General features: G+C 41.5%; 2 protein-coding genes across 2 annotated transcripts; both read right to left on the minus strand.

Annotated features, from left to right (window-relative positions):
* Positions 1 to 10,599: 10,599 nt before the first annotated feature.
* On the minus strand, positions 10,600 to 15,400 carry HOXA5 (homeobox A5). The gene is made up of 2 exons (XM_042471180.1): positions 12,713 to 15,400; positions 10,600 to 11,363 (listed from the first exon to the last, which is right to left on the minus strand). The coding sequence occupies exons 1-2, from the start codon at positions 13,386 to 13,388 to the stop codon at positions 11,113 to 11,115; spliced, it is 927 nt and encodes a 308-aa protein (XP_042327114.1). The 5' UTR covers positions 13,389 to 15,400; the 3' UTR covers positions 10,600 to 11,112.
* Positions 15,401 to 15,780: 380 nt separating this feature from the next.
* On the minus strand, positions 15,781 to 18,499 carry HOXA6 (homeobox A6). Its single transcript, XM_042471184.1, is given in 7 exon segments — positions 15,781 to 16,061; positions 18,046 to 18,063; positions 18,066 to 18,309; positions 18,312 to 18,337; positions 18,340 to 18,394; positions 18,396 to 18,446; positions 18,449 to 18,499. Coding segments are annotated over 7 exon segments (705 nt in total). The 3' UTR covers positions 15,781 to 15,801.
* Between the last annotated feature and the right edge of the window lie 12 nt (positions 18,500 to 18,511).

The raw sequence follows: 18,511 nt of genomic DNA on the forward strand, positions 1-18,511 counted from the left end.
TGCAGAGGGAGAGAGAGAGCGGCTTCAGCATGAAGAAGAAGCCCTGCCGGATGAGCAAAGGCTTAGCAAGATGGGTAGGTTTTCCAAACAACCTTATTCAGTCCCCAGAGGAGCTGTAATGCAAGGGCTATTATATCCTCCTCCTTTGCTGCTTAACTTCCTCGTGGAGCAAAGAAAATTTAGAAGTGAAGGTTGTAAAAGCTGGGTACGTGTTGAAAGTGCCTCTGTGTATGCACACCTTTGTGTGAGTATGCAGTGTGTATGTGCCTAAAATGTGGGCACTTTACAAATATATACATATGCATAATATTTATACGTATATAATAATAAACATACACACATATAATAAATGTGTGTGTTTATTATTACACACACACACATAATGCATATGTATATAAAGTGCCCACATTTTAAGCACATACGCACTGCATACCCACACATAGGTGTGTGCACGCAAATATATATATATATATATATATATATACACACACACACACACACACACACACACATATATATATACATATTATATATGTATATAATAATAAACATACACTCTTTATATTTATATATAAGCATGTGTGTGTTTATTATTATATGTATATGTATTATATGTATATGTATATAATAATAAATATACACACACACTCACATATAAATATATATAAGTGTGTATGTTTTTTATTATACATACATACATACATATATATTATGCATATGTATATATTTTTAAGTGCTCACATTTTAAGCACATACTCACTGCATACACACACATAGGTGTGCGTAGCATATATGTATAGATACACACATATATAATAAACACACACACACATAACCCCTACAAGAATACAAATATATAAGTGTAGCTCTGGCACAGGGAATAAAATGAGGGCAATAATAACTCTGCTTCCTCCCATGAAATTGTCCTCCGGTCAATAAATTGCTAGCACTTCAGTAACTTCAAATGTCACTTGGGCATCTAGAAATAGAAGCATCCCAAGAAAAAGAAGCAGGCAAACTTATTATGCTAAGAAAGAAAATGAAATAATTCTAGTTGTGAGCGACTTTCAACGTCTCTCTCTTTCCCTGCCATACTAGAAATGATGGAAAGTTTCAATGGGGGGCAGAGTTCTTATTTTGGGGGGACAATGTCGTTATTTAGTCGTGTCCCCCCCATATATATATATATATGTCTGTATCTCACAGTCCTCTAAATTGATATGCAGTCTATGTCATTAAACTTTTCAACTTGCCCACGCGCCCGGAGGACCGAGAGGGAGAGAGAAAAGGATGGAGTCGGGAGGAGAGATGTGGGGAGGAAAGAGGCACCCGGACAACCCGGCCTGAATGTTGTTTGGAGCATTTTGAATATATTTAACCCAGCTTTCCCCCGCTCTTGAATGCAACCCTGCCCCAGAGTTTCCAAAGTGACCGAAAAGTGACACCGGCCGCATTTTGTTTCTTATTAATCTCACACATTGACAGTCTTTGTTAAATAACAAGGCGTGCCCTTCACCCAGCGACATTTTCATATTTGTTAGACGTGTTGACCTGAAGTTCACCTCGGCCTTGGACTTAGGCGGTTTTTTAGGGGTCTTTAACAGTGTCCTTTTATTTAAGAAAAGAGATAGCAAAGAGGCAAAGGTTTGATCAGGTCACTTCATCGTAAGCAAGGAAAAAATCCCTTTTCAAAGAGTAGCGGGAGAGAAGGAGAGGAATGTAAATGTTATGAAATGAGTGGAATCAGAAAAGGCTGCAAGAAGGAACTTGGATCCAGTTCCCAAGGAGGCCAAGATGACACAGCTGACTCTTGGCACAATGAGAGGGATGCTGTGTTGTGTGTGTTGTCTATTTGTTTCACAAAGCCCTGAGTCTTTAGGTTCTATTTTATGACCATTGGTCTTTAAGGAGGACCCGTTTTTCCAGGAATGGGATAGACACCTTTTAAAAGAAGGGAATGAACAGGAGAGATTGGAATTAGAAACTGAGAAATTAGAGACCCTTTACCTTCCGCCAAGTTGGAGAGGGCTTTGTGTTGTGCTAAGGGTAGGATCTAGGGATACACACTTGTGTCCAATGTTTGCACAGAGGCACACACGCATATAAAGAGTGTGGGATGTCTAGGCTGAAAGTAGCAAAGCCAACCATGTGTGTGTGTTTTTTTTTTAATGGGTTTAAAAATTGAAAACAAGAGAAGGCAACCTTTGAACCCCTTTGTGAAAATCTGCAGCACTTTAAAAAAATCCTCCACCCCCTTCAACATTTGAGGGAAGTAATATGGATTAAGGAGATCATTGGGGCAAGAGGTATAAACCGACAACGCCTCTCTGGTGCCTTTAACAGAGATTATTTAAACTATGATTAAAATATCAAACTTCAAAATATCAACATACTATAAAACATCCAAAAAATATAAAAACACCCAAAAACGCCCAATTTTTAAGGCAAGGAGGAATTAAAATTACGTTTTCAAAAACAGTGTTCCTGCCTCTCTGTGTATTACACAGTATTTTCATCTCAATATGATGTTTCATGCAATTTGGGCTGTGGTCCCCTACACTCTTACCTAGAAGAAAGTCACGTTGAACTCAGAAGGTCTTATATCAGAGCAGAGATCTATAGGATTCTTTCTAGAGAAGTAATGCAATACTGGAAAGGGTGTCATGTTGGCTTTATAGCGGTATAGATGACATGTGTTGTCTATATTGGAGGGTGACTTGTTTCTCCTCTCATTGTGTGAGTACGTTCCCAATGTAGCTCAATGCAAATTTGGAAAGGAGATTTAGATGCTCCAAAATTAAATCGGTGTGCAAGCAAAATAAATATTTTTTTTAACTCACCAACTCAGTGTATCTGGAATTTCCTATCACATGTCTAAAATAATTTCTAGTTAAACAGATTGAGATATTCTATGTATCCATACATTTATAACCACTAATAAAAGTGTGGGTTTTTTTAAAAAATAATATTACTTATCTCTTCCCTTCCTGTAGTATTTTATTAACTCTTTCTCAGTGGAACTATATCTTAGCTTAGGGCTTACCCATCTGCCCTGCAATGGATGTGTGTCTCCTCGGAAGAAAGCCCCACTGAGTCCAATCATTCTTACTCTAAGAAAGAAACGTACAGCAATGCAATCTCTGACATATTCTGCATTTCCTAGGACTAAAACAGTCACTTGCAGAAATGCAGAATTCTGTGTCTCTTTTAGAGCCATAAGGCGAGTAACTTTGTAACTAAGGGTAACATAAGGGGAGTAACTTCGATTAAAATAACCCTACTGGTCCTTGTTTATGCATAAATAAATTCCTGTTTCCTGGAAGTAAATAGTCCTAATTCCTAGAAATAAAATTCCTAGAAATAACTATTTCTCTAACTGAAATAACAGGAAGGAAGCAAGGAAAGACGTGTGGAAGAGTACTCCTTTGATTCTAAAATATAGTAGCCCAAACGCTGAAGATAAGACCTCTTATTCCTTATTAAATAATACTAATACTAATGAATTATTTATATCCCACCTCTCTGTGTGTGACACAACCGGGGGCAGTTAACACATTAAAACAAACACTCCCATATCCCAGTATCCCACCTACCCCTAAAATACAATTAAATGATTCAGTTTTAAAAACATGTACAAAGTTATATTGTTGTCTCCAGTATAATTTGCACAGAGCATTCACCTCCGCAGATCCACGCAAAGGAAAACCACCAATGGTTTTATTTAATTTTGCCTTGCTGTTTATAATGTGATCACGATCTTATACCTGCTTTCTAATATTTTTACAAAAGTGTGGGCATCCTGTTAACCAAAAAGGGGCTGGAAAGTCATTGGGGACTTTTAAGGACTGCGAAGAAGGTTGGAGAAAAAAAAAGAGAGAGTCTTGTAAGCCCTCAAAGAACCATATAGATGGTCCATAGTTGTATATTTAGTTATTAATTAATTAATAGTAATTCTATTCTGGACTACAGTCCGCTTTATTGGAGTGAGACTCAGAATGATGACAATCAAAGGGAAATTTGAGAATGACTCTAATAGGATTGCGCAGCGCCTTTGAAGTAGTGTTTTATATCTATGTGTGTGCCAGCTTTTTGTATTGGGAGGTGGGCAGTTGAGACTGAAACCCATGTCCACCTGATCCATCTGCCACCAGCCAGCGATAGCCAGGGAGGAAAAGGCGGTTGATAATTCAAGATGAAATACAACGTGTATTACCCTCAGAAAAAGAGGAATTTTCCTCTCCTTCCCTCGGTAATTGAGGTCATTCAACCACTAGAGTTCACCTGGAGTCCATGCCAATGATGCACGCCTAGCTCAAAGCCATTTTATCTTTTGTGCTGATAGTCAAGATCTTGGCTATAACATTGACATCCAGCTCTGTCTGGGCGCATGACTGAGAGTGGTGCGAAACGTAAACTTTTGACCCTCAACTTTTTGACCTGGAGTTGTTACGCCCTAAACACAAAGATACACAAAAGCCACGCATCTCCTTACAGGACGCTGCCTCCTAGGTTTGTTTCCATAGCTTTGCTGTTTCCCCTTTAGCTTTATTCCCCCCCCCCTTCCTTCCCTGAGATTAGAAAGGAATGTGGATTTTTAAAGGGAGGGAAAGGAAGGATCAAGCCACACAACACACACACACACACAAAACCCAACAACAACAACAACAACACCCAAAGTCCAACCTTGTAAGCGAATCCTAAAAACCAGTTTGCAAACAAATCTAGTCGCCACCAGCGTTGGAGAAACTGGATTAAACTGAAAGGAGTCCATGGCAGGTGGGTAAGTCCTGAGTGTGGAGTAGGGGTATTTGTCCAACTTAGATACTGCTGATAATGGGCTATTTTGCTATGGTTATGGTTACTATAGTGATTATTATTATTATTATTATTATTATTATTATTATCATTATTATTTTAATAAAGCAAAAGATTCAACCAGGGTGCTAAACCTTGCTCAGGGAAAAGCGAGCTGGCTGTGAACTTGGTCTAAAGCGAGCTCTGCTGGCGAGTCCTAGAGTGTGCAGATTTATCTTAGTTCCTTGCATTTACTTAACCTGGCAATGAACTGCACAGGCTCCCATTTATTACCCAGAGACAGACTTCACCTCCAGCAAGGACTGTTTCACAAAACTGCAATAATTGCCCAATAACCCTCATAACAAATATTATTATTATTATTGAAAAGCCATCTCGGAATAGCTGGGTGGGGATGGGAGGGGAGCAGGGGAGCAAGGGACAGAGTCCATATGTTCTTCCTGGAAGAAAGGGACCGCTTTGTAAAACATTGTGGTTTTTTCTCTGTCAGCATACTATATTGTTTGCCATCTCTGTAGGTGACAAAGACATAGCCCTGTGGTCACAGAGACGTCCTGTTTAAGGGGGCATCCCAGACAAGTGTTGTTGTTTTTGTCTATAAAAATACTGTAGATGTTTTGTGACCAGAGTTAATTATAAATGCAGATGATATAGAAAAGGAGGAGAAAGCAGATGATATAGAAAAGGAGGAGAAACTCTTCCTTTTAAGTGAAGGTGGAAAGACAGAGAAAGATCTAATCCAGCCATCTCTCGATGTAAAAATGTGGTGCTCCAAGTTGTATAAATTAAGGTGGGAAATGCCAGCAATCCCACTCTCATCAGGGAAAAAGAATTCATTATTTTGCACAATGAGACTTAATAATTTTCCCATCATGCTTTGTGGGGAAGGGCGCCTACAAACCTAGCTATCATGTGACTCTTCCAAAGCCCATCTTTCGCTTTCAAGAAAGTGAAGAGGTTCAACTTCCTTGCTATATACACAAACACTTGTCTATGTTATAAGATGGGGCAGCGAAGCCTTTTCAGTACTCAAAAGACCACTGACGATCATTTAAGCAAAGCGAAGCACAGGCCCCTTAAGGAGAGCAAACACAGTGGTTAGAAACAGTCATTCTCACCACGAGATATACTTGTCGTAAGATAATAAACACGACATCGTTTTTAAAAAGAAGGTTATTGTTCTGTTACTTAATGGAATAATCAGTGGCTTCTCTGTTTACTGTTTGCCTGAGTTAACCACTGTTTGAAAATTAGGCATATTTAATAATAATAATAATAATAATAGCATGGGGTTGGGATTAGGTGAAGGAAGCCTTTATCCTTAAGTCTCAGAAATTTCCCTTTGGGCTTGAGTAGTTTTGTTTTGGTATACATTGTAATGTGAATATTACAACAGAGGCTGAAAGTTGGACTATACACTTAGTTACAAGTCTCATTGAACTTATTGACTCCTGAGTAGACATGGATAGCCTATAGTAGACCCATTGGTGACTTTCTTTATAAAACTGTATGTATTTCTCTGTTCTCCTCTCTCTGTTAAATTATCCCTTCTGTCCGTTCAGTTAGACATTAAATTGCTGGATGGGTAGGTGGATCTCTATGATGACCCAAGTTAAGAAATTGGACTCAAATGAAGCCAGGATCCCCCTTTTTTTGCTCCTTGGAAATATTTATTTTAGAACTGGATCCAACTGCTTTGGGAGAACCTTCTTCCACATACTGTAGATGCCTACATAAGGACTTTAAACCTTCCCACTCAAAGCAAGGGAATCTCAACTACTCTCATCCAGCCGCCCCTTTTTCGAGAGGACCTTGAAGTTAAGCTGAAGTCCAGCTCATTTAAGAGGAAGCAGTTTTACACCACAACTTTCATGATATTTCCTTTGGGAGAATTCCCCTCTGATTCTAAAAGGACTTACTTTTTAAGAGACGTAGAATTCAGAATAGCTGCACTGTATCTAGAACTAGGAGGTGCCTTTAATAGCCTACCCTTTTAGGCTGTAGATTACTTTTTAAATCAGTTATTTTACTTCCATAAACATACAGAGTTGTTAACGTTTTTCATTTGCTTGAGGAACTAGCAAGGGACATAAAGAGTGTGCAGAGTTCTGTTTCTACTCCGAATGCTTCTGTAAATATCATTCTGGTTCCCTGGGTTTCAAACACAGTATATTAACTATTAACTATTGAAATGTATATTAACTATTGAAATGTAACCACTATTAAAATGATCCAACCCCTCCTCTCTCAGTATTAGGTTTCATAGGAGTAATTGTAATGTATAAGTATGGAGCTAATATATAAAACCTGATTAAAATGAATCCCACTTCCAAATAAAACCTATGTATTGCATGCCCAGTGTTTATTTCAATATTCAGAGAAATGTATTTAGGACCTGTTAAATACACACACTAAAATTGCAATGAAGCACTAGGAAATGCTTCAGGTTTCCATATCTGCCAACACACCTACAATGTAAGGAAAGGTCTCTGTTATCAGCTAATCTCTTTCTAAGTACAACTAGAATAAATGTAAGAGCTTATTGTATTGCCAGAAACCATTGGGGATTTATCTATAGTAGTACATATCTTCCCAAATGTAACTTCTGTTGAATTCAATGGGACTAATTCCCACAGAACTGGGTGTACTATTGCACCTTAAGCGAGAAAAATGTTAGAAGGAAACAAAACCCAGCACCCAAATTGACCCTCACACTTTCAAATGACAGAAAGCCTTTTCTTTTGGGACCCAAACCTCAAATATTACAGTGAGATAGAATCTACAAGCTAACATTTGAATTCTTATTTTAAAAAGATAAAGAATTGAATTTCTTTAAACTCTAATGCATTTTATTGGGTCACTTCAACGTATTTGATAAACAGTGCACTAGACAGATAAATATTCTTTCTTTGAAAAGCATTGGGTTTGATCTTGCCAATCTTTATTCACCTACATGCTTTTTAATGAAAAGTGCCTATAGGCTCCAAAGACAAGGAAAGCTGCTGTGAGTAAATTTTTTCCAAGATCAGACACTACAAAGAAAGAAAGAAAGAAAGAAAGAAAGAAGCCCAGCGGAAAACAAAAAAGGAGATGCTCTTACTCTTTCACCCTTCCTTTCAACTCTGGAAATTCAAAGACTTAAAGTTAAATCCGGCCATAAAGTTTATTGCTGAGTAATCACACTCTAGTGAGAAGAGTCTACTTAAATAAAGAGGAATGTTGGAAATAAACAGGCAGCTGGGGCCTACCCTGCAATTGCCAGCCAGTTTAAAAAAGAGGGGGAAGAAAAGATATCCGTATAAATAGGGTTATTTACTATCGCCTATAAACCTAGACTGCCTTTTGTAATTTCAAGCACTCTGATGATAATGTAGAATCTCCTGATACAAAAACGTTTGAGGCCAATTGGCTTGCTGGGCGGTGATGGGAGAGAAGAAACAACCAAAGGAAAATACAGTTTGGGTGTAAGAGAGAGTTTACAATAAAATCCTTGCGCATGTTGCATACATTATAAAACACCTACACACTCAGAAGTACAAATGGCTACTTTTTGGAAGAGAGAGAGGTTTTGAAGGCTCCTAAGGGCAAACATGGAGAGCCTTCCTTCTTATCAACTTCACTCAGTTGGAAATCACTGCTAAATCCAATGCCCCGGAAAGTGTGGGATGCCCATTCTTCGGATAACATACAGCTGGATCTAAGGGTTTGTTCTGTTTTGCAATTGCCTCTGCCCCTCGAAAAACACAATCACTGGCAAATGAAAAGTTATTGGAGCAACGGAAGTTATTATCATTTCGCCACAGTCAACCTTGTGAAAGCTAGGCCTCAAAATCCATCTCTGCCAAAGCTTCTTATTGTGGTTTACATGGATATATATATATATATATATATCACCATAAATGCTGGAAATTTATAGTTTAAAAGGTAGGAGGAAACACTTCCCTCCTTTCCAAATCTACTCCTCTAAAAAGAATGAGAATCATCGCTCTTGTGGCTCAACCAACTTGGACCAAGCTAGCGACAGCTGCCTTCTCCATCCTACAAAGAAACTTTAAACAACTACTTGTGCACAAACAAACAAAAACTTACCTTAACTTGCTCTCGCCATATATATTTTTGTTTCACAGAGTAATTGAGAACTTGGGGGGGAACAGATACTTCTGTACCTAAACCTGATAATTTGAATGACCAGGAGGCACACGTAGCCTGCAAAAGAGTCAAATGAAGTCCAGCGTCAGTGTGATTATATGTTATGTGGGATATAATGTTGGATGACAACTCCCCAAAACCATAAAACTTACTTTAATGGCACCACGTGACTTTTTATAGCCAGTGAGCCTATCTGTCTGTGCTATGGATGATTTTACGATCTAATTCATAGACAAAACCCTATTCATTTGGCACCCAAATGTCATATAGTAGCCGGAACTAGGGCTTATAAAAGTTTACTGTTTTATAACTTTTTAAAGGAAGACATCAGTGTAACCCATCTGTAAATGTGCAGATCTTTAGTTACTCTTAGAAGCTCAGGAGCCTTAACCATTCGAGCCCAAGGGAGGTAAGTAACACAGCTACATTTCTAGCGAGACTTGATGCGGCAAAACAAGCAAACAAACAAATAGTTGTTTTAATTTTATGTCTGAAAGGAAACCTTCCTCAGTATCTTTTTAAAGAGTGTATGGGGAGAAAAGTAGGTGTTTGGTCTCAGGTTGGGTGATGTCTAGAGTCTCTCCAGACCTTGCCCCAGCAGCGCTATGTCTATTTAGTTTGCAAGGATAAACCTAGAGAAAATTAAAACTTAGAGATGATATTGTTGTTGAAGGACACAGGGTTTCTTTTTCTTTTCCCCATGTGGAAGAGAGGTATGTTGGAACTCTTTCCCTTCCTCAAAAAGGTCCCACAACCTTCTGTACTAAGAACAACTCCGTAACTCAGAGGAACGTATTGCAATTCTGACCCAGTTAGTTGGGGAAAGGTTAGTTTCTTCTCCAACTTTGGTCCAGTGAAAGAGATTAAGGAGGCAATATTACGATACTTTAGGGTACCCAACCAGATCACCTTCAAAAGGAAAAGAGGATGGGGGGCAGAAAGAAAGGGGGGAAAGGGGGGAAACTTACAATAGAAAGTTTATTTTTTTTCCAGTCAGTTTTTTCTTTAAAAAAAAACATTTTTTAAAAAGCCGACCACATTTTTTTTGCTCAGACAGCCAGACTTTGACTCTTATTCGTAACTTTGTCCACAAGAGAGAGTGAAAGAAAGGAAGGAGGCAAAGAAAGAAAAGAAAACACCCTATACGTTACTGAAGCTGCACTTAATAATAATAATAATAATAAAAAGCCACTTTTTCTTTTTTTAAAGAGTTCGTGCAAAAAGAGTCATATACAAAGGCACAGCAAGGACATACTGTCTGGAATCACAGTTTTCGTCACAGATTCACTATTCACTACACGTTAGGACACGTTCCGGTTTGTATTTCATAGCTTTTTTAAACCTCTACAACAGCCATTAATGACAACAGGGATTAAGATATAGGTAGTTTTTTTGATTGGGAAATCTTGGCCACAGCTTGGAGCTATACAGACATCGACACTTTTTTCCTTTTCTCTTTTTCTTTTGAACACAACATGCACATTTAAGCACACAGCGAGTGCAACACAGAGAGAAACATGGGGGTTAAAAACGGACAGGGGAGAAGGAGAGAAGGAGGGAGGGAGGAAAAGAAGGAAGGAGGGAGGGAGACGATCGCACTCCCTTACTGGGTTGTGTGTGTGTGTATGTATGTGAATGTGTGTGTGTGTGTGTAGTCTCCCCCCTCCTCCTTTTTTTTTTTACAGTTACTTCAAGTAACACCACTGGCTTCATATAAATAAGTTAAAACATCTACATATTATTATTATTACTATTATTATTTCTTCTTCTTCTTCAAGACAAAGCCATTCAAGACAAAGAAGCAGATCTACTAAGCACGCGCTCAATTAAAACAGGCTCATGATTGAAAGATGTAATACTAGAGAGCGTCTTCCCTTCTCCCAGGGAAGTTGGAGAAAGGCAGAAAGAGAGGAAGAAAGGGAGAGAGGAAGAGAGAAGGCGAGGAAGAGAGAGAGGAAGGCAGAGAGAGAGACAGACAGACAGACAACTGACATTCCACGCAGAGTCAGCTCATATAATACTGCTCAGTACTTGTTTCTGGGATTTTTTGTGTTTTGTTGTTGTTGTTGTTGTTGTGATGGTGTTGGTGTTGGTGTTGGTTTCCTGGGAAGAAGGAAGGAAGGAAGGAGCAGGGTTGGGGTTTCCTCTTCAGGGCCGAAAGGCTCCTCCTGCGGCTGCCATGCTCATGCTCTTCAGCTTGTTATCCTTTTTCCATTTCATGCGCCTGTTTTGGAACCAGATCTTGATCTGTCTCTCTGAGAGGCAAAGAGCATGTGCTATTTCAATCCTCCTCCTGCGGGTCAGGTATCTATTGAAGTGAAACTCTTTCTCCAGCTCCAGCGTCTGGTAGCGGGTGTAAGCAGTCCGAGCCCTTTTCCCTTCCGGACCCCCTATGTTGTCTGCAACCAGAAATAAGAAGAAGAATGATAAGAAGAAGAAGAAGAAGAATAAAGGGGAAGACGGTTAGACGGGTGGCAAAGGGGGATGACTACTACCAGCACCACCACAGTCTACCTTTTCCCCTTTCTCTCTCACTATCCTCTTTCCTACTCTTCCTTGCGCTCTCAAGTTGGGAGAAAGGCTCAACAAGTACCTTCTTCTTCTCCTCACCTCCCTCTTCCTTCTCTTTCCCTTTCCTTAAATGATTTCCAGCCCTGTGCATTTCCCAATTGTCTCCCACCCAGCCTTAGCTCTTTTTCACTCTCTTAGCCAAAGGTTAGTGGGCTTCGAGGAAAAGGCAACGATGTAGCTCCTCTACCTCTCGAGCCTTCATCTTTAACTATCCCTTCTTGGGTCAAAAAGAGCCTTCACTTCCTCTTAGGCTTGGTATAAAGTTTTTGATCCCACTTAAGAGGATAAGGGTGGGGGGATACACAGCCTTGACAAAGTCCCACTCCCACCATCCCACCCCCCCCCCCCCCAATTAAATTTCATTTGATTGGGAGGCAGGGCTTTTAATTGCAATAGGAAAGGCGTCCAAGATTGCGGGTCCGCCGCCTTTTTTTTTCCCCCCCCCCCCCCCCACAACCAAGTCTCTCTCCTTGCAAGTTTTTCTCCTCGACTTCCTTCCCTCCCAAAGAAATTCTCCCTCCCCGCTCCACACACACACAATTTGCTCAACTTCTTTTTTGATATAATTAGTAACGGTGTTTTTCACTGGACGGTCCTCGTCATAAATTACAGAGGCTGACACATACTATTCAAGATCTTTCTCTCTTCTCAGTCCCTCTCTCTGTGTGTGTGTGTGTCTCCCCTCCGTACCCACCATTTCAATGACACCTCACAGTTCTGGAGAGTTAGTTAGGAGAGTTCTTGGAAGCAGTAGCTCCCTCACTTTACTCTGATCTCCCACTTGCCTTCAGCCTCACAGAGCCCTTTCCACGAGGGTCAGTAACTTTCCCCAGGATAGACCCCATGCACAAACAACGACACCCCCCCACACACACACACTTTCACACACACATAGCACATTCTTTCCGAGAGAGAAAGAGAAGGAGAGGCGTGGGAGAAGGCGTTTTAAAAGAGGGGGGGGGGGAGAGATTGAGCTGAGGATAAACTTGAGCTTTCAATTTTGCAAGCCAAATGTGTTGCGTCTAGACCAAAGCCTGGGTGTCTATCCACACAAAATGCAGACACCCACCCCATTCCCTCCCATCTCATTCTCTCTTTCTCCATTCAGAGCTACATTCAAGACAGTCAGACAGACCGACCGGCGGCTTTCTCGGTTAATCTGGGCATGCTTTTTTACCATGGCTTATGTGGAGCTTTCTCATCCAGGGGTAGATCTGGGGCTGTGGAGGTTGCGGCTGGGCTGGGCTTTGGTCGTTCGCTTGGGAGCCGGCTTGCTCGCTGCCGGCCGGAGGGTCCTCTTCAGTGATGCCAGGCGAGGTGCCCACTAGCCCTTCTCTGCCTAGGTGAGGGTTGCCAGGGCAGGGTCCTCCGCTGCTGCTGGTGTTGCTGGTGGTACTGGTGGTGGTGTTGGTGTTGCTGGAAGTGGAGGAAGCGCCGGTGGGGTTTTTCACGGGCGAGGAGGCGACGCAGGGCAGAGGGTCGGGCGAGTGAGGCGAGTGGGTGGCTGTCGCGGCTGCTGCCCGGTTGGCATACCTGGCCTCGGGGCTGGTGGTGCTGTAGCTCCCGCGGACCCTCTCGGCGGGCCCCGTTGCTGCTCCTGGTCCTGCTCCTGATGCTGTTGTTGCTGCTCCTGCTGCTGCTGTTCCTCCAAAGTGGCTGGAAGCCGAGCGGCCGACGCTGAGATCCATGCCATTGTAGCCGTAGCCTCCTCCGCCGCCGTACCTGCCGGAATGCATGCCAGCCGAGTCCCTGAATTGCTCGCTCACGGCACTAGGATCTCCATAATTGTGTAACGGGTAGTCCGGGCCATTGGGATAGCGACCGCAAAAGGAGTTTACAAAATAGGAGCTCATTTGTTGTTGGTTGGTTGGTTGTTGTTGTTGGTTTGGGTTTTTTGGGGGGGAGGATTGGGGAGAAGGGTGGGTTTTCCCCCCTTTCTTTCCTTTCTTCTTTTTTTTTTTATTTTTTGGAAGAGAGGAAGAATCGGGGGGCTTTTTTTCTTTTGATTTGTGGCTCTGTTGCTTCGTTTTTTGGTGCGTCTATAAGCACCCTTTGCACAATTTATGATGAATTATGGAAATGACTGGGACATGTACTCGGTTCCCTCCTACGTAGGCACCCAAATATGGGGGTACGGCTTCGTGTCACGTGCTTTTGTTGTCCAGTCGTAAATCCTGCCTGATGACCTCTAGAGGTAAACTCGTGCACTAGAAAGAGAGGGAGGGGGGAGCTGGGTGGATGCAGGAGGGATGGGGGGAAAGGGGGGGATGAGGAGGCGCGTTCCCGCCCAACCATGCGCGCCCCCGGCCCCAGCTCCCGAGTGTCAGCCGGCCTCGAGCGCCACCCTCTGGAGGCCATCGGGAACTACTGCACGCCGCCCGACCCAGGGATGCTGCTGCGGCAAGAGAGCCGCCGCTGCCGCCGCCGGGGTCGAATCGAGGTTACAGCCCATTATGGCAAAAATTATGGCATCTCTCTCACAGTTCCATTAAGTAGGTAGCAATTGTGAAGGGCTATCGAGGCTCCCCATCAGAAAACCAGCAAGAAAATAGTCACTCTTAACAATTGTTGGGGAGGAGGAAGGAAAAAAATCTGATTTTTTTTCTCTTTATAAAAATTATTATTATTATTTTGTCCTTTAAAAATAAACCAGAAAGGAAAAATAATATATATATATATGGGGGGAAGGTTTCTTGAGATGAGGGAGAAAGCTAATGATTCTTTAAACCAGTGGAGAGAATTAAATCCTATCCATTCTAGGCACAATTGCTGTGGCATTTATTTTCCCAGACGTTTAAAATACCGTGCAAGTATTTAAAACCAGTACCGATTTCAAATTTCTTGTCCCATTGAGATTTTCAGTATTAGTCAGTTTTTGTTTTGTTTTGTCTTGTTTTGTTTTTTAAATCCAGTTATCATTTTATGCGGGGCACCAGGATATCTTCTCTACCCTTTTGTTTGCCCAGATTTGAGGTGGCAATCATCTTTTTGGACGATGAGAATAGTCACTCTTTCGCTTTTATTAACACTCAGAGCCATCGCCCTAGTGGTCAAGTTTTCATAGCATCAATAAAAGGTTTTTCCATGTTTCCATATATACATATACATCATGTACATATACATAGCGGACACCTATATGTGTATACGAACATAGGTTTGCACTGTACGGTGGGGATAAAGCACACACCATGCGGTCTTCTCGTCCCTTTTTATCACACAACCGACACTAATGGCTGCATTACTACCTTAGATTTTTAAAAGCATTGTGGCTGGCTAAGAATTTAACAATGTACAGAGAAAACCTTTATAACTCCGTAAAAAGTAAAAAACAAAATCTAGACTCTTATTCACTGCCTGCCTGGAAATATACCTCCTTCCAATTTCCAAATACTTTGCAATATTCCCAGTAAATGGCCAACCTCTCTTCAAATTCTCTTTAAACAGCCAAACAAAATAAAGATTATATCTCCATGGTGAAATTTCCCCTTCCCTTCCCTTTTTTTTTTTTTTTTTAATTTGGGGGAGGGTTGGGAAGAACCCACTCCCTAATTATATTTTTGTCCCTAATTATATATTTAAAATCATATATTTAAAATACCCCCTACCCCCAATCCTTAACATTTTAGTGCCTTAAAGTTGCCATGACGGCGACTGATTTAAATAAGTCCCCTCGAAATCAGCTGAAATATTTGGGAATAAATGGGATCTGGTCTGGGATGAAAAGGAGGTGAACAATAAGCACCCATCTATCCCGACTTAGCAGCAGAGACATAAATAAGAAAGCTGGAGGAATCTAGAAAGGAGGTGGAGGTTTTCCTTTGAAGTTACTGGCCTTTTATGTGTATCTGGAAGCCGTACCTTCCAACTGGGGGCTTTCAAAGAGACATCGATGTTGGAGATCGACCTTATTTCTGTGTTTAAAAAAATCTAGACTTCAAACATCCCAGCCTATACTTAGAAGACCCGACTATGTACATCAAGCACTTTTACAGTCAATAATTCTATGGACCAAAAGAAAATCACAGTTAACTGCAAATATATATATATATATATATATATATACAGAGAGAGATAAATAGGCATATATTTTAATCAAGCATTTAAAAGCCCTCAGGCTAATAATAATAATAATAATAATAATAATAATAATATAATAATGGCAATCTAAAGGGTTTTACTGGAAGGAAGAATATAACCAGGAGGCATACGAAAAGGGGTGGGAAACTCCTAACGAAAGAGGTGGGTGACTTTTATTAAGCATTATTTTTACTCCCCTGGCTTTTCCTCTGATTCTTCTTCGCCGGGTTGGGTGGAATTGATCAATTTGCTTTCTTTTTTCCACTTCATCCGCCTGTTTTGGAACCAGATCTTAATCTGTCGTTCAGTAAGGCAGAGGGCGTTTGCGATCTCAATCCGTCGCCTCCTGGTTAAGTATCGGTTGTAATGGAATTCCTTCTCTAATTCTAAGGTTTGGTATCTGGTGTAGGTCTGTCTGCCCCGTCTCCCGTGGGATCCATATATTGTACCTATGGAAAGCAAAGACAATATGGTCTCAGTATGAGCAGGCCTTAATACTTAATATAAAGAACCCAGATAACAGCTTGGAGACCTGTTCCCTTTGTTTGTTCACCCACCTCCTTACATAGGATATATAATGTCTAGTGACCCTAATTTCCCAAATTAAATATTTCTCAATAATAATCAGATTATAATCTGGTAGCAGAATCTGGTGAACCATATATTAAATTAGGCAGACCCCTTATCATGCTCAAACCTTGAATTCTACACAGTTCTACACTTCCCATTCTGCACAAACAGGCACATACACACGGCCATGTGTGCTACTTTTCACCTCTTTGTGTGGCACCCACAAAAACCTATTATAACTGGGCATGATCTGGCCAAAGTTAAGCACTCTGAAGCCCCATTGCTTTTCAGAAGGAAAAAACAGCCATGCACATCGCTTGACTTAAAACTGCTTAAAATAAGTGGGGTTTGAAAGGACTTAACTTTGGCTGGGATCGTGTCCCTGATATAATGAGGAATCTGAGTTCAGAAAATTGACATTAGATTCTAAGCATATTTATTTGCTGGTTCCCTTGGCTTCAATAAAACCTGTTTCCATGGAAGTAGATTTTTGTTGCTACTGCTGTTGGTTTGGAGAGGGTCACAGCCTTAAAATCTAAGTATATAATCATAGGAATTTTTTAAAATCCCCAAAACCTCACAATGCATCCTTAAAACATGGAGCTCATTCCAAAATCTTGCACTGACTATAAAAGGGAGGGGGGCTTTTTTTTAAAAAGCCCATCCTGATGGAAGGAAGGTTTATATTTATTTATTTATTTATTTATTTATTAAAATGAGGTGTGAATGCTACTGGAGGCTAAAACTGGACGGCTTCCTTCTCTACTGTAAACCTCCACTTTAAGAAAGACAAAGGATAACATTTTTGGCGCAATGAAATCAATGGGAGCTTGGCCATTGATCAAGTCTCCTCTCTTTCCGTCCCTACTGTCCCTAGGAGATGATTTGTGTCTGCGGTACTGGAAAACGTGCATTCAATAGCTATACTTACACACTAAGTGAGTGAAGGGAGAGAGAGAGAGAGAGAGAGTCTCTGTCTCACAAACACACTGAGTAGTCGATGCAGAGGCTATATTCCTTTACATCAGTCTTTGAGTCTCAAGGAAGGAGGAATCTATTTGTGCATTTGTTGTTGCTGTGCATTTTTAAAACATCCACTGACTAAAAAATTTTTCACGTTGGAAGTAACTCTTATTTAAGTTCCTGGAACTTGCTTACTTTCTTAGGAACTGCAACCTTTTACCTGCTAAGAGGCAATTTTTTAAAACACACACAACAACACAACCCAAGCCATGCAATCAAGCTTGCAATGTGTTATTGTGCACTTGGGTTGGCCAATAAGGGATCACTATTTGGTGGGTTTTTTGTTTTGTTTTATTTTGCATTTGCTAAATGGCCCACAGCCCCCCCTCCCCGAATGGTTTCCCCAAAACCATGTCATCTTAGGAAGTCGAAGGCTTTCATGGCAGGCATCCATAGGTTTGTGGTTGTGTGTGTGTTGTGGGTGGGTGGGTGGGTGGGTTTTTTGGGCTGTGTGCCATGTCTAGAAGAGTTTTCTGACGTTGTCGCCAGTAGATGCTGGCAAAACGTCAGAATTAACTCTTCTAGACATGGCCACATAGCAAAAAACCCACCAAAAAAAACATGTTCTTCTTCAGAAGAGCTCCCAAAAACTGAGGCTAAAACCCAACCTGAGACAAGTCTCAGGTTACCCATTTGCAAGTATCATTTGTTTCCATTCCAATAATAATAAATAATAATATATAATATAATAATAATAATAATGTTCCTCTTCTCCCCCCCATCCCCACTGCCATCACCCACACAAAGACCCCCCTCACCCCCCCAGCCTACATCCCCCTCACCCCATCCCCACCCCACTCCACCCACCCACCCAACCCTTGGTAGCATCCCAATGGTTACCAGCACACGAGTTCATCTTTGCATCCAGGGATAAACAGGGCTGGAGTACTTCCGGTCGCTGCCTTCCTCGCTTAGGCTTTGGCCGCCCGCTCTCGGGCTTGTACTGCGGTCAGAGCTGGCAAAGCAGGGCAGGTAGTCCAAGGTGGTTGCCCCTTGGCTTGGTTGCCCCGGAGGCAAGAGGGCTCCCCCACCCAGGTCCTTCTCTGCATAGAAGCAAGAGGCGCCATAGTCATAGGAAGCCCGGTTGCAGGCGATGACCGTTTGGTGGACTGTTTGGAGAAGCAAGGTGAGGAAAGGTCTTGTCCGGCAAGCTGCGGGCCCCATAGGAGCCCGGGAAGTGCCTTAGAGCTGGCCTCGTAGCCCCCTGGGTAGAGGGGGAGCTGCCCCAGGAAAGAAGACTCTTGCCATTGGGCAAGCTCCCCGGGAAAGTGGGATTCACAAAATAGGAACTCATTGAAGCTCCCCA

The sequence above is a fragment of the Sceloporus undulatus genome, chromosome 6 (genome assembly GCF_019175285.1).
Source record: "Sceloporus undulatus isolate JIND9_A2432 ecotype Alabama chromosome 6, SceUnd_v1.1, whole genome shotgun sequence".
NCBI classification, from domain to species: domain Eukaryota; kingdom Metazoa; phylum Chordata; class Lepidosauria; order Squamata; family Phrynosomatidae; genus Sceloporus; species Sceloporus undulatus.